The 16940-nt window shown below is 35.4% G+C and overlaps 1 protein-coding gene across 1 annotated transcript in view; it reads left to right on the top strand.

Moving 5' to 3' along the window:
* Positions 1–16940, top strand: part of sev (receptor protein-tyrosine kinase sevenless) — a 148886-nt gene that overhangs the window by 112536 nt on the left and 19410 nt on the right. The window contains exons 13-27 of the mRNA XM_085942297.1: positions 2327–2424; positions 3240–3580; positions 4781–4967; positions 6048–6163; positions 7027–7234; positions 7516–7685; positions 7934–8130; positions 8272–8470; positions 8576–8851; positions 9136–9350; positions 10763–11082; positions 13031–13564; positions 14752–14934; positions 15196–15445; positions 16270–16478. Coding sequence (XP_085798423.1) covers positions 2327–2424; positions 3240–3580; positions 4781–4967; positions 6048–6163; positions 7027–7234; positions 7516–7685; positions 7934–8130; positions 8272–8470; positions 8576–8851; positions 9136–9350; positions 10763–11082; positions 13031–13564; positions 14752–14934; positions 15196–15445; positions 16270–16478 — 3503 coding nt within the window. The remainder of the gene's footprint in view (positions 1–2326; positions 2425–3239; positions 3581–4780; positions 4968–6047; positions 6164–7026; positions 7235–7515; positions 7686–7933; positions 8131–8271; positions 8471–8575; positions 8852–9135; positions 9351–10762; positions 11083–13030; positions 13565–14751; positions 14935–15195; positions 15446–16269; positions 16479–16940) is intronic.

Consider the following 16940-nt stretch of genomic DNA (forward strand, 5'->3'; position numbering starts at 1 on the left):
AAATTTTTAGCGCTCTCTCAGAATAATGGATATTCGGGACAAAACATGGACGTTCGGGATTTAAGACCGTAGCGTATTGCTGCACGGCCCACATATTACTGAGTGGTCAAAAATTACGCGCCTCAAATGTTATATTTATTTACATGATAATTGTTAATAATTACCTCTACTATTTAAATACTTAATGATCGTAATTACCCAAGTTCGTATGTAATAATAACATGCGGCAATCGCTTTTTCGGTTTTTTTCGGATTAAGTAATAAAATAGTTTTTAAGTAATTAACTATTTTTTTATTGAACGAATAATTCCCAAGATTTAAGAATGTACCATTCTAATAATTGAACATACTTACATAATTTTTTTAAATCACTTCTGAGAAAATATATTATACGGTACTACTTCAATTACTAACCGCCGTCATGGTCATTTCTCAAATATTTTATGATGGTAGGTACTTACTCGTACTTGGTAACAATTTTTTATTAATACTTTTAAAAAAAAAATCTATTTATATATATCTGTATATTATTATATCTATATATTTCTATAATTGACAATTAAACTTATTACAAACCACCAAATAAATATTATATATTTACTATTGTAAGGAATAACAACACAAAATAATAGCATGTATAAATTAATTACCATTGGCTGCTAATATTAGGTAGGTACCAATATCCTAAGTATATAATATCCACCAAATAAATAGTTACTAACATACATATTAAATTAAATTAACTATCAGCGCATTCAAAAATAAATAATAGAATCGCCTTTATTTTCATAGAAATACCTTGATTAAAAGTAAAATAAAGACAAACAATGTTTGATTAATAATAATTTGAAATAATAATTATTTTTTACGTCATAGTAGTTGCCGGGTCATACTGTAGAATTCATATAACCGTTGGGATTTTGTGTCATTTATCAAAACAAAATGCAGTTATTTAGGTTAAAATACTCAGTTCCACAACTCTACTGTAAGTTCAGGGCGAACTGGTGATGTATCAGCTATAAATGATCTCTTCAAATTTGATGAATTCACTATTAAAACAATAGTAACGTTAAAAACAATATCAATAAGACGAAATTTGAAAGAAGTCTCCAGACGGCCGAAAAATATGAAAGTGGGCGTGATTGTTTTAGAGCTAGACAGCGTGAATGTGGGAGCGAGATGCACGGCGTGAGCGCGGTTTGATTGGCTAAAGTCATATTCGGGAAATAAACACTCAGCCAGAGATATATTTCGACCGAAATTAACTTGGATATTCAGGTACGAATAGTTGGACATTCGGGAGAACACCACGGAGTAATTGTAACTTAACATGGCGTATTCGGGTTTTTTAAAAAAATATCTCTGTTCCTAGATAAAAATATATTGTTTTTATAAATGATTTCGGTAGAGTTCGATAAAAGAAATTGAACTGCATTAAAATGTCGATTTCGACAAAAATGGATATTCGGGAAACAAATCCTATAGCGACGACTAGGTGGGCCTCCTTTAAAAACTTCCTCCATCCTGGACGATTCAGCCCCGACACTCTCCAATTGTTTTGAACGCGCATTTTTAAATCTCCTGTGGCACAGTCCATCCATCTCAATTTCGGCAGTCCAGGTCTCTTGCCATTGGGGGTTGCGAACATATCCCGCCTCATTGTAGTGCGTGATAGAAAAGTATGGGAATCTACACTAGTCTCTGATGTAAGAGTTTGAAAAACAAATGAAATTGTACTAGGCTAGATATATATCGCTTGACGATGAGAAAATTAATGGACAATTCAGTTATTTAGTGGTACCCAAGAAGTACAAAACAGCAAAAGGGATGGTGAAATAATTATGTCTGGTGGAATTACATTGCAACGCAAATGCACCAAGAAGAGTGGAGAAAGCTTGCAGAGGCTTTCTTCTAGCAATGGATTAACGACAGCTGTTGCTGAGTGTTCGTGGTCCGGTGCGCAAGACACAGGACTCTCATCCAAGGGTTCCATTTTTGATTCTCAGTGAGGTCACATTATAATTATGTGGTTTTCTCAAAGAGTGTTTATGTGATCGTTTCACTTCCACTACGACAGTAATGTTTTACAACACTCCCGTCATTGATCCTCATGGCCAGTTATAGTATAAAAAGAATTTATATTATATTACTAAAATATATATATAGATTATTATCATCATCAATAATTAACATTATTTACACTTTGGTGGTATTTTTAGCATCAACACGCTAGAATGCTTGCTAGAATAGGCCCCCAAAGACTGCTGATGAAAGTATCTATTAAAGATTGTAAAGGCTTTCATGTAACATGTTTGTTTTGTTTTAGATCTGATATAAACGGCACAACAACCTACATCGCTAAAGATCTTAAACAGGATACCGTTTACGTGATAAAAGCAGCTGCAGTTACTTCATCAGGAATCGGTGAGGAATAAATTCATTCATTTGTGTTATAGGTATTTTGCCAGTGTTTGGGGCTTTGTTTTCTGAGCTGTCAGTTTGTGTTTATATATCGAGTAGATTGCTAACCGTGTCCCTAAACTAGGATCACAAAAATTTTGCTGCATGGAAGACACTGGCCATTGTTTCTCTGGTAGATGTCTGTAAATGAAGGATAGTTGAAAATCAACTTTGCAACAATTTTAATGAAGTCAAAATTTATTATTTTAATTGTGTTTAAGTTGTTTGCTCTTTGCCGGAGTAGAGGTAATATTAACAGATTATTTTTACAAGGAATAATTGTTAGCTATTCACCCAATCCATTGGGTACTTGCACTGGATCAAATACACATAAAACAAAACAATGTTAATTTTTTTTAACCAGCTGCGCGTTTGAACCTATGACCTATGGCTTTGTATTTATACAGGTTATCTTTGCTCACCACCAACTAGAGCAATGTGGGCCATTTTAATCAGAGGATATTTTTTTTGATTGGAAAAACAAATCTTATTCATTCATTGTTGGCGGACATTCATCGCGAACCATCTGCCAATAATCGAATTTTTTAATTTAATATTTTTCATTCTCCGTTGACCTGCTTATTGATACCAACTGTTTTATTTTTGTATTCATTTTTAGTTTCTTCCTCCACTGTACGATTTTAGACTGTTGTATATATAATTATGTATCAAACTGAAACCAGAATTCTAAAATAATCATCAGAGAACTAAGAATTAGTCAAAATGATATAAACACAATTTCTAATAATATTTTTAATGATATAAATTATTTTTGAAAGGTCCCTGGTCATCAGAATTCACCGCCAAAACCCTTACGACTCCCCAAAACGGAATAATAAGCTCCATGCTGTGGTCTGCGCAGGAAGGTCTTCTCAAATCCGATTTGACCGGTGACAATGTTCAAACTTTGATTCACAAATCGCAGATGCTTAATATATTCATCACGGACATATCGTGGTACAGAGACCAGCTCTACTTGGTGACGAATGCTTCATCGGTGATGTGGTTCAACATGACTTCCAACGATAAGGGCTGGATACACGATATGGACAATGTTGGCAGCTTGGCGGTCGATTGGATTGGAAAAAAATTGTACTGGTCAAGTCCGAAGCAGCAGTTGGTGAGTTTTATTTTCACCATCTACTAACTACTTTAACGGCAGATTACTGTAGATTGAGGATTATTTTTAACTACTTTTTTTTATTTATAACTAGACTAGATGGAAAGCCCATCCTAGAATGTGTGAAAACAATCTTTATTAATAATATAATTAGAGTATCTGTCTGGATCAATATTGATTATTGCACAACTTATAAGAATAAATCAGAGGACATTTAAAGAACCGCCATCTTGGTATTTTATCGGCTTCCGATTACAAAATGTTAAATTTAGCTCTAAATAAGTGCATAAACACATATCTGAACTGAAAATCAATTAAATCAGATGATAATTATAGAAAAATTGTAATCTTGGCCGTCATTTTGTTTTATCTGTCACGTTTTAATTTAAAATTGGAACTGCTCTAAAAACCACTGCATTTCTTGATATTTTTTTTGGATAGTCCACTATTGTCTCTACTATCAGATGTAGATCTTGGCCACCTCATGAAGAGGTTTCATAACAAATTTATGTTTTATGAGAAATGAACGTAAAGTTGTGAATATATTGAGATGTGCGTTGCGTACTATCACGCTGTCAAGACAACAAATTTAGTCAATGGTTTCGTCATTTTGCAGAATATTTTGAACGATCACCATCTCTGTAAATTCTATTACGGAGAGTGCCAACTCTGATGTATTAGTATTTTGAATTATTATTCATTATTCATGCGAATTTCCATTAATTTTAACAGTTTCTACGTGTGCGTACGTTAAAATTACTTGCGATATTATATCCATAGATAATATTTTGAACAGAACTCAACCTGCATAATAGACAACAGTCTTATAGAAAAAACATAGTGCCAACCGCTAAAAACAAAAAACACGCAATTTTGACATGAGTCGAAAATGTGTAGGCATGTAGAAAATGATTAAAAACGTTCATTGAGTCATGCAGGTGTCGATGCAGTGCGGCACGTGAGTTGAACTCATTGTTGTCCTGGTGATCTTGGCAGATTTTGCTAACTGACAATGTTCGTTTAAAGGTTCTAAATGTGCTACTAGATGGGAGCATCAGTCTGATAACAATTTAAACACCAAGAAAAGCAACATTACACACGTTTTTCCCACAGCGGCAGCTTACAGTGACATCACGTGATAGTAGGCGACATGACATATGGTAACGAAATTACAAGATATTCAATATTAATTATTTATAGATAACACGCGGAAACCTTCGTGGTGGCAACCGTGAACCGGTACCAATCGTGACGGTGGGAAAAGAATTGAAGATCGATTCTATGGAGGGGTTTATCTACTGGAATACTGGCCATGCCATTGAATGTGCTAGGTTAAATGGTGAACACAAAATCACCTATTATCCTGCACAGCTCTTCAGGAAACAGGGTAATATATATTTTTATAAATTTAGCTTTTACAGTGATAGTATAAGAAGCTATATGACAGAATTTGAAGTGGAAATGGGGATTTCGTTTCATTAAACTAAGAATACAAATTACAGATGGTGTTTTTTAGTTTTTAAAATTGATTTGAAACCTGCCTTAGCTATTATAGATTATGTAGGTAGGTGTTATATTTTGTTTTATTTTAATTACTTACCTGCTACAATTTTTTTCAACCAAAAATTTACTGTTATAAGCCATAAAAGTGAAGAATACAGGCGGCGCTTTTAGCTGTGGACTGTAATTTGAAGGTGATGCTGGATGGTGGATTACGGATCTAAGCGGGGGTTTATACTAGAATACCAGGCACTTACCTTTGATGTTGAGAGGGCTGGCGCGCACTGGGCCGGTTCGGTGGTCACGCACTCATGCACTGGCAAACGGATGATACACTTTTAGATGGATGATATTATATGAGGTTGATGAATGATGATGATAAGTTCAGGATGGATGATATAGACGCGACGTTCACTCAAACCATAACAGACTTAGTGCAACGAAGGTCGAACAGATATGTTTTGAATCACTCGTTAGTTAATGCAGCGTGGCAACACGCACCCGTTTGTATTCGTGAGCTTACCTTATTCGCCATCACTGTCATCTTATGACCCATAATTGCTCATCGTCTGGTCTTGTGACAATAATAAATAAGGTGATTTGAGAATGACTGCGACCACAGTTTGGCCCAACCAGTAATGTAATCTCAGAGTAATAATATAAAGAGAGTGTGTATTTTTCGGCTATATGAAGACTTGTTTCTTGCATATAATGCACAGTAGAACCAAAAAAATTTCAAATTTCAGCAATACATGCTCGCAGTTTTTAAATGACTGAAGTCATCCAAACCACTATTTACCGGCGACGTGTACAAAAAATATTTAATTCAGCCGTAGAAAATCTATCTTACTCTTAACACATATTGCGAAGAAGTAGAGTGCCGAATGCTTTCTCACTCGCAATTATGTTTCATTTTGTTTTGGCCTTGGATGGAATAATTTTTTTGATGTAGTGTATCTTTTTTTAGTGATGGGGTTGACGGTGGACTTGCGTGGAAAATTACTCTACTGGATAGTTCACGGTTATGAAGGATCAAATCTCTACAAGTCACCGACTGCTGATAGAATAGCTCCAGGAACAGAGGTAATTAACAGTTTTATGTGTACTTCGATGTCTACATTAATTTATTATAAATATGTGATGGTAAACATTTATTGTATTAATAAATCTGATTGTTTATGCACCCCTTTCAATCAAGGAAAATGTGTAAGTAAAATATGTGTAAGTAAAATCGTAGTAAGTACCTAATCATTTTTTTGTTTTGTTCGTTTACTGGGTACTGATTTAATCGTACACATAGTATTATATTGATTAGTGCAGTGGTATAATTGACAACATTGTGCACAGAGGCATTAAATAACGACAGTGAACATTTTGTCAACATATTAAAATTATGCATAGTTAATGGTTAAATCTATTAATGGAATTAGGATTATTATAAGCATTATTGTTTTATAAGTTAAAAATCTATGGAAGTTGGCAGTAACATCATAAAAATATCTACACTGTACGGAAAAACCCTACTGAACAGATTACCACGTAACCAGAAAAATAAAATTGTATGTTTGCAAAGAGAGAATTAAATATATGAAAATAACAAGTTTGCTGATGGTGGCTTTATTTTTCTGTGTAAACGTTTGTTTCGAAACTCAGCTGTTATTAATTAAAATTAAAATATTAAATTAGAAAGTTAATATGCCAATTTAAAAATATTTTAATTAAAATGAATAAAAATATACTTATGTAAGTATATAATATATTAGACAATTAAAAATACTACATTATTTAGTTTACATGTGCAAAAAAGACATTGTGTAGTTACTTATTAATTACTTACTAAAATGGAATAAAATTCATCTTCAAGTCTCGTAAGTATGACTATACCCATCGCTTACCTCCCTCCGACGGACTCTTCGCCACTGATGGATATAACACGTTGTTAACAGGTGTCAAATACGCTGATATCGTCCCTGTCGGGCGCGGCCACGATCGGGCCGCTGTGCTACTTCAGTAACCGCCTCATGTGGCTGCAAGACGACTCTCACGCTGTCATCTCCGACCTCACGGGACACAACAAGGCCAACCTCAATGGCATCACCCTTGCTCTCGTCAACATGATTGCCGTCATTGACCCTAACCTTCAGGCTAATCCAAGTGAGTTTTTTTTTACAAATAAGTATTGTAAATTTTTGAAATCTGTTTCACCATAATAATGTAGAGTATTGATTCTATCAATGTATGGAGGTTGCCGCATTGCATTTGAATATAATTTGAAAATAAGCACTACCATCGTAATTTGCAATTCAGTGCCACAGCCAGAACATAGTCGGCCTTGTATACATTGTAAATTTTAATTAAAAAAATCAATAATTGTAATATTTAATTAATAAATGATATCGTAATTTTTTGATTAAAAAATGATATTTTAATTATAGATGATGGAGAAACAATCAGTGTGATACCAGAACCAGTGAACCAAACTTCTATCCAGATTGTAGGAGAGTGGGACTCATTCAACATTACCTGGAATCCAATCATCAAGGTCAATTACGGACAAGTCTTCTACGAGATCAAGATTGAATATGACAGCAAGATTCATGAAGAAGTAAGCCTACTTGCTTCTAATTCTTTGAATCGATGTTAGAAAATAATAGGTTGTTCGTAAATAATCGTAGATGCATTACATTATTATGTACCATTGTTAAATTTTATAAATTCTTAAAATACGATCTGATACGATCAAACTTTTGAATAAATCATTTCTCATAATATATTAATAACTGTATATTGCGGCGGAGGGGTTTAAGCTAAGTTGTATACAAATTAAAAACATTAAAATTACATTTATTCCAGTATACGACAGAAGAACCGTTAGTGCAATATTCGGGTGGATCGGTGCCCCCGTTCAGTTCCGTGGAGATGTCAGTACGAGCATATACTTATTGGGGAGCGGCTGCCGTTTCCAGGACCACGTTAAGGTCTCCGCAAGCACCTCCTATGCACCCCACTGCGCCCAGAGTCTATGTGCAACATCACACTGGACCTGTCAGGTACCAATCAGCATTTACTATGTCTAAACTCACACTCCTGCAAGTGCAGAGGAACTCACCACCTTGGGAGGCTTAACTGTAAGAGCTTTAAAGTGTTTTCTAATTGTGTGTCAATAATAATTAGGCATTATTTTTTTATAGGAATGAAAATGAGGTGACGGCAATATTCCGGTGGAATGAACCGCAGCATGCAAACGGAATCGTGAAAGGCTACCGGGTGGACTGCTGGTACAATGAAGAAGGCATCGACAACACTGCCTGCCGAGGGGAGATCGTACCACCGCAAAATCTACAGTACATTGCAAAGAACGTCCTGAGAAATGTTACATACTTCTTTCAAGTATGTTACCTTTAAACAATTCTTATAAAAAACATCTCTGAATGAGGTTCATAAAACATGGTAAAACATCAAATATTGTATATTGAATGAAGTTATTAATTGCAGGTACAAGCCTTCACCGATGCAGGCTACGGTTCGAAAACCCAACCCGTTTCCGCACTAACTGACGTGGAATCTCCGATTCCGAAGCTAGCTCTGGCGTTCCACGACTCCATCAAAGTGGCAGACTTAGACTTAGGGGATGGCTACACGTACACCGTGTCGAGGAGTGCCGGGAAGCCGGTGGACTTTGCCGTCTCGATGAGAGAAGGCCTCGTATACTGGGTGAATGAAGTTCAGGAGATATTCGTTTCCAGAATCGATGAGACTGGACATACTAAGGTTAGATTACTTGGATATCAGTGCATATTTGACTGTCTATAGGGCCAAGTTCATTTATAGCAAATTGATTTACATATTTTTTGTTTAACTATAAACAATGCTGCCAATACGGAATATTAATGTCATCGCAGGGTCGTCCTAAAACCGACGAACTTATCAAGTTTGGCAGATCTACGTGCCAGAAAAGAACTAGAGAACAATAAAAGTTTAAGAAGTTCATTTCAATTATATCAATTAACTATCTCGAAAACTGGATAATCGAGATTTTCAAACAATGTTTGTAGGTTCTGTCAATAAATGGCACTGCCGTAAGCATAGCAGTGGACTGGGTGACCAGGATGCTATACTGGTCTCAGCTGGAGAACTCGCCCATCCAGTATGGGTGCACCGTGTACAGGATGGACCTCAACGTCTACCACGTGGAGGGAATCATCAAGGTCCATAGGATACTTCAGAGGAATACGCACATACAACGATTGCAGGTGTCTCCCATTACTAGGTATGATTTGAATCTTCTCTATTACATTTTTGGCGGTAGATAAGTTGGAGGAGATAGAAGGTCGTTGTTGTATGGATGTTTGGTGGAGTTTATTGGGTGATATAAGAATATACTGAATACAATAATAATGATGATTATGTGAGATTATAAAGTCGGATAACGATGTACTGGTGAGATCGATATGATCAAGAGATTACTATGTCGAGTGAAGGACTCATGACAATAGTAGTATGTCTCGTGATGGACTCGATGAGTTGAGTGAGGATTCATAGATTGTCCTTCTTATTTATATGTAGTACAGATATTACAATAGATATTGTCATAATTACCAATCAAAATAAACACTACTGATCTAGTTATGATTGAGGAAACGCTGACAATTATTATTGCTCTAATGTTTTGTTTTAACAACAAAACCTACATATTAAAGTCATTACTGATTCCACAATCTGGGGCGGGTCCCAATCTTTTCAAGTAACAGATTCCAAGCTCGAGGGATATCGATCCACCCTGCATTGACAGCGTCCAACTCCTATTCCCCTTTTAGGACTTTTAAAACATCTGCTTTTATGGCTCAGCGTAATCCATCTACTTGTCATAAAATATACATCATTCTGTATGTGAAGCAAATTGGTTGACCACAGTCATTGCCCTCCCAGTTGGCATCACCAATAAAAGGTTAGTTCTGCACCTTGAAAGAGCACGATTGATGCTCCTGATTTGGGAATGAAGATGTCATTGTTGTATTTGCTGGAGAAATCGAGCAGTGATTTTCTCCTTTATGGTGTCCTAGTTGGCAGAGCACTCATCTCTAAAGCTGTGGATCTGCGGGTTCGATTTTGCAGCTGTCAAAAAATGCATGTTTCATCCAGTTCAAGGACCCAATGAATTTGGGCGAATAACTAAGAACCATTCATTGCAAATAAAAGTCTGTCAACATAGCCTCCACTATGTAGTGGTCTATATCGAGGGTATACTGACAGAACGCATTATTTCAGTTTTTGCTGTTTTTCTGTTTTAAATGCCAAAATGTATACAATTTTATGCTCTATGTCCTGGTAAAACACACAAAGGCATAGGATATAATGGTGAGAAAATAGAAACATTATTAAATCACATTGTTATTTTTTTATTCTGATAGAAAGCATGATAATGACCTAATGCGTTCTGCATATACAAAATACAGGACTTGTAACATGTCGTATATTGTGTTTGCCATAAAGGTTAGTCTTTATAATGTAGAAAAAATGTTTTTAAATCATAAAAAAATCTATGTGGAAGAACGCTAAAATTAAAGTCCTTTTTGTGATTATCTCAGAACTTGTTTTAATGAGTTAATGCTTTCTGTCAGTATACCCTCGATATGCTCCGCTTAGAAGTGAAAATGTTAATTTACTTTTACTGAATTTCAGATCTCTGTACTGGATCGAGATGAACCATCACGGTATGGGCACTTTGATGACAGCATCCGCAGACGGTTCAGGCATCCGGCCGTTCTTCAGCGGCCACCAGCCCAATACCACCGCCAGCCTGAGCCCTAAAATTAGTCCAGGCAAGCAATGTAACTGCGCTGAAAATCCGGCAGTCGGTAGGAGTTTCACCCTCGATCTGACCAAGCCTGATGATTCCAAGCTGTTCTGGGTGGATGCTTGGTCTGAGCACATCTCCACGGCCGATCTGCAAGGATGTCAGTGCAAGGTGGTCGTTAATGCGACGCACTTTAAAGACCACGGTAAGATTGCAATATTGTTTATTATTTATGTTATTTTAAGATATGAATGGAAACTTTTTAAGAGCCAGGGTACACGGTTCACAAAAAAAATATCAATAACTACCAGAATAATGCAACTGTAGGTTAGCAAAGAGAGAAATGTATGAAAATATCAAGTCACTCTGTAAGAATGTATGAAACCGAAGAAGAGAAAAAGGCTACTAAGGCTGTCTATGTAAGGCTAACTATCCCAGCAAGTTAAATGTCAGGTGTGATATTTTTTAACACGTCCGCTGAAATTTCGCTGAGTAGCGCAGTTAACACGTCTTATTTGATTCTAATCAGGTGCATTTGGAATCAAGTAAGACACAGTGCATTGTATTAATATTTATTGTAGATAACCACCTTCTTTATGGATTTACTCTGTGTGATATCTGTGTTATTTTGGAGCAATAAAAATAACTAAAACGTGTTACCGTGTTAACTATTTAGAATAGCCCTGATAGACCTGCTGTGCCCGTCCCTGTTGGGAGATAAAACCATCTAGACAAAAAGATTTTTGTGTAAAATGAACTATCAATATTTTATGAACGATGCCTGTTGGAACTTTTATTACCTATTTTATTAAAACTGTTATGTTTTTGGCAACTGAAATCCTTACCATCCCTCACGTGGTCCAGTGGAAGGTATGTCAGTAATAAGACTCAATAGATGTTAATCTTCAGTGAGGTTGGTTCATTATGGTCTCAAAGTACAGTTACATGGTGTAAAAATAAAAGAGAAAGAACTCAGGAGAGTTCGATCCGCAGTGAAACAACTCAGAGAGTAGAGCTGAGTTAAGTTTGAACAAGTTGAATGGTCCAAGTTGAATGATATTAGAATCATTTTTACAATATTATAAATATGAAATAGTGAGTAAGTAATATTGGTGACGATTAGTTTATATATGTGTAGTAACACAGCTAGATAGGGTGGATACATTGGGGTTGATCAATAATATAATATTGAGTAGGTACATTGCAATAGTCAAAATCACATTGATTCTTAACAATGGTACATAATTAGTAACTTTGGCCAGGGATGGCGAACCTTTTTACGTATGCGTGCCAAAATTTCCCAAATTATTTAAGTTTTTTTTAAGTTCTCTAAAAAAAAGTTTTTAAGAATATTATTCACCGTATTTCTAGCCAAAAGAATATCTTTTATTCTTTGAATATTTTTTCCCTTGTTTTCAAATAATTACTCAAAGAGATCATGAAAGCATTTAAACCACTCTTCCTTCTTTCATATTATATTCTCCATCACTGAGCGGTTTTCCATTTTTAGAGATTATGTTTGAGTTAAAATAACAAGTAGTTATTATATTTGAATGACTGCCGATAATTAATTTCACAAGGCTTGTTGATTGAATATTTTTATTTTTAATTCCCCAATCCTAAGGACCGACCTATGCAATCGTATATTTACATTAAACATGATTATTCTTGTAAATGATTTCCCTGCAATTTTTTATACAATTCGATCTGTCATTATTTATGGATGAATTTTGTCGTTTCCGTTTGCGCATTGATTGGTACCTAAACACAATATGAAAAACCAAAGAAAATACACATGGCTATGTGGTCATTATTTTTCAATACATATTATACAAAATATATACTTAAGTAAGTACTTGGTATATTTATTTGTAAAACTTTTTTATAAAAAAAACATAAAATACCTAGTAATTTCTTTTTTCTCTTAATAATGAAACATTCGCGTGCCATGCATAATCATCCCATAGGTTCGCCATCCCTGACTTAGGGTGTCGATGAATTAAACAATAGGGAATTTATTGTCATTTGGGAGATTATTATAAAGAGGGGAGTTACAGATACATAACAAAAGAATTAGAAAACTTTTCGATAAATCTTTGTATTCAACATTTTATTCTAAAAGATTTTTAATTCAAAAATATTAAAATTTTCAGCTTTGCCTCCAAGTTTCATGACTATAGATAGCAAATTCATCTACTGGTCAAACGCGTCGCAGAAACAGTTGTATTCCGCTGAAAAAACCACTACACCTATCACCAAAATAACACAAGTGAAGATTACCAATGGCCACAAAATCCTGGCACTCGGAAACAGAATCCAACCGTACCCTCCAAAAAATTGTCTCAGCCCCAAACAGATGCCGCTCGAAGTGACGATGCTAAATAGGACATTCGACAGTTTAACGCTAATGTTGCCACAGGCTGTCAAATACTACATGTGTGAGAATTACAGCATGGCGACACCATATTATACAGTGTTTTATCAGCCTTATGTCGAAGGGGAAAATTTCCGGTGTAACGAGTCTGCTTGCTCATCTGAAAGAACGTTTGACAGGGTGATGCATCTGGATGGACTTAGGCCGTTTTCTAATTACGGCTTCTCGGTTAAAGTCAGTAATTATTACGGCGACTTGCGTGACGTTCGACCTATTTTGGGACCTACCGTTGTTTATCGGACATCAGCCGGAGGTAAGTTTTCACAAATTCCTCAAATATTACCAATATTAAATGCGTGTTTCGTTTATGTGATGAGATTTGATGCGCATGATGATACATACATATTGAAAATAACATAATATTCTTTAACATGTGTTTAAGTTTATCCCATATTTTTCACACTCGAGAATATAATTGAGACTATTATTTGCAAACACGGCTCGTTCCAATATTGTTAAAAAAATTAACCGTGAATGAGGTTTTGTAAATAAAAATACTACTTTAAAGGAATTTTTAGACAGTATCCTCAAACCCGGCTTTATTACATACAACATGTCAAATCAAAATAAAGCGAAACTTTCTAATATGGCTTATTCCAAAATCTTTTAGTTTCTAAGACGGCTCGTTTCATGTTAGCTAATAGGAGCTCAGCATATGGGTCACGTGATTAACATCTTGGTGGTATGTCATTTCGTTGCATAGTTGCGTAGGCGGACTAATACAAATTGTTATGCTAACGAAACGGCTCAAACCAATTTTCACTTTATACAAATAGGTATCAAATGTAAATAGATTCTTTATTAATATTGAAATGAATAAGTTTCCATTTGTTTTTTATTTTAAATATACACTTCAAATGAACTGAAAAATCATACAAATTAGTCTTTTCTTAGTACCTATGTAAAACAAGCCGTGTTTGCAAATAGTAACCTTAATTGTACCTTCTTAGAGCCACATACGACTTCCCTTATTTTTGTGTTCCCTGTTATTAGTATTGGTTTTAAAATCCACAAGTTTGACGTAAGTCCAGCAATCATTATTAAATTTATAGTATTTTAATAAACATTTCACAAAAAGAAATATCAGTGAGTACATTAAGTTTGATAATTTCATGAAAATATGGCTAAGATTAATTTTTGACTGAGTAAGCAAATACATTAGGTATTACAGTTTTTTATTGTTAATTTTCGAAAAACAGTGAATTGGTTGCCTTTGCTTTTAATGACTTCAATGACTGATTTAATAAAGGAAATATTTATTTTATAAAAATTACATTTTGTGTAATTTTGGAGTTAATTTTATCTGAGTATATCAGGTAGGCTGAAGAGATTCTACATAAACAGTGCACACTAAACTTTGTCATTCATACTTATTTGTTTTCATTAGTAATAGAAACTTGAAGGCATTTTCCCAAAACTAATGCTATGGTAACATTTCAGCTCCAGCGCCAGCCACAAATGTGAAAACGCAAGTTCTTACTCCAAACCTGGCACGCGTGGAGTGGTCGACTCCGACCATCGGCAATATAGGTTCCCCCGAGGACTATTCCGTTGACCCAGACGTATGGTATGAGGTCCACTGGAGGACTGAAGGCACCGTAACTCCAGACCAGGGAGTTAAAGGTTTGTATTGTTTTAACAGATATCATCGCTAACTTAAGTATCAGGTTGATGTGTTTCGGATTCAATTACCATTCGGGTTGTATTAATACTGCAAGGGGCTCATTCCACTAGATACCACACGGGAAAATAATAAATACATTGATTCTAAGTAATTATGAAAAAAAAATATTTTGTCCAATTAGTGCACACTGCATTTCATCACCACATTCCAATGATATTAATCAGACTTACATTACTATTAAATCCATATTTTTCTTTCAGAGCACAACACATACATACCGAAAACAAAATCCCAAGGCAACATAACGCAGATGCAGCTTCCAAAATTAATGCCGTCACAGAATTACTCGGTGTGGGTTCGCACGCAGTCCTACAACAGTGACGTGTACACCGACAGCCAGGTGGTCTCCTTTGAAACATTCCCAGAGCCCAATGATATCCTGGCAACATTCTTGGGAGCATACGTCATGCACGTGTCATGGATACCATACCGCAAGATGCAGATATTAAAGTGAGTTTCACGTTGGAAGTTCACGGTTCTTTGTTATTGTAAAAATCTCAAGTGACATTATTATAACGAACCTTTATGGGTAGAAGCTTGAACACTTTGTCATCACAGGAATCATCTTCTGTGTATGTCACCATGTCACCAAAACATCATTTGGCAGAGCAATCCTTACCACATTACCTTTTGATAATGGCCCCTACAACAAACCTGAAACAAAAAATCAAATGATAAAAATTTACTCCAAAGATCACGGGGCTTCCTTCTTAAATGACGGCCCTCGTAGCGTAACGTGTTGACCATTCATCTGGGGGCTCCGGGTTCAGCTCCGGTGACGTTACAATATATTTATGTGATTTTCTCAAAGCCTCGGTGTTTGTGATTGTTTGACTTCTACCACTTATTACACTACTGTTTCACTACACTACCTACTGTCATTGTGCCCCATAGCCTGTTGTAGTGTTAAAAAAATGAATGCGTATAATATATAATTGTATACCTATTAGCAGCGAAGGGTGGAAGTAGGCTGTTAAGATCCGCCATAAATAGTGCACATTAAACTTTGTTAGTCATACGTATTTGTTTTTATCGAATTAAGACTACAATTTACAGGTGGTATTGGTTAGTTTTTAAAAATCAATTAAACCCTGTCTAACCAAACCATTGGCAATTACCATATTCTGTAAATTGTAGTCTTATTTTAATGAAAACAAAAATATGTATGACTGATGAAAGTTTAGTGTGCACTATTTATGTCGCCACCGACACCTATATACCTTTTTTATATGCAAATTTTATTTATAAATGATAGTATTTCTTTTCGATTTCAGTCATTCCATTGAATATGCAGAGTATGGATCAGACCTGTGGAGGAAAGTGGAAGACGAAGGATCTCAGAAATCGGACAGCTCCATTAATTACGTTGTTCAAAACTTACTTCCCAAAACTCAGTACAAGTTTCGGCTCAAGTTGTTCTACGTAAATAATACGGTTCCGTATATATGGCCGCAGGACTCTCCATTTTTGTTCGAGACTCTAGGTAAGCGACTATTGTAATAAGTCATTCGTTACAAATTTTATTTAAAGAGATAATGACACCCTAATAGATTTTTGGGCTTCCACCGCATGTTCTTCCTCTTCTCCTTGATGTTGAGGTAATTCTTAAGAGAATTCTCTCATTCTTGAGAATGGTCTCTGCAACAAGCCAGAAACATAGACGAAAGAAGTAGGAAGAACATGCAGTGGAAGCCCACAAGTTTATTACTATAGCAAACAACCATCGAAGATTTTGTTACAATAAATTTATACAAGGAATTAATTTTTGGTGTGAAAAGAATAGGGAGATAATCATTACTTTTCAGTAGAGTCAACAAAAGATTGAGTTTAGGCCAAATTTAAATGGAAATTATTAATTTAGGAGCACCGCATGGGTAACTTAACTTATTCAAATAATTCAGAGCATTGGAGTGGAGCTCGGAGCAGGAGCACAGAGCACTGGAGC

This window comes from Rhyacophila brunnea, unplaced genomic scaffold (assembly GCF_057557595.1).
Source record: "Rhyacophila brunnea isolate RB1 unplaced genomic scaffold, BYU_Rbru_1.0 scaffold_14, whole genome shotgun sequence".
In the NCBI taxonomy this organism is placed as follows: domain Eukaryota; kingdom Metazoa; phylum Arthropoda; class Insecta; order Trichoptera; family Rhyacophilidae; genus Rhyacophila; species Rhyacophila brunnea.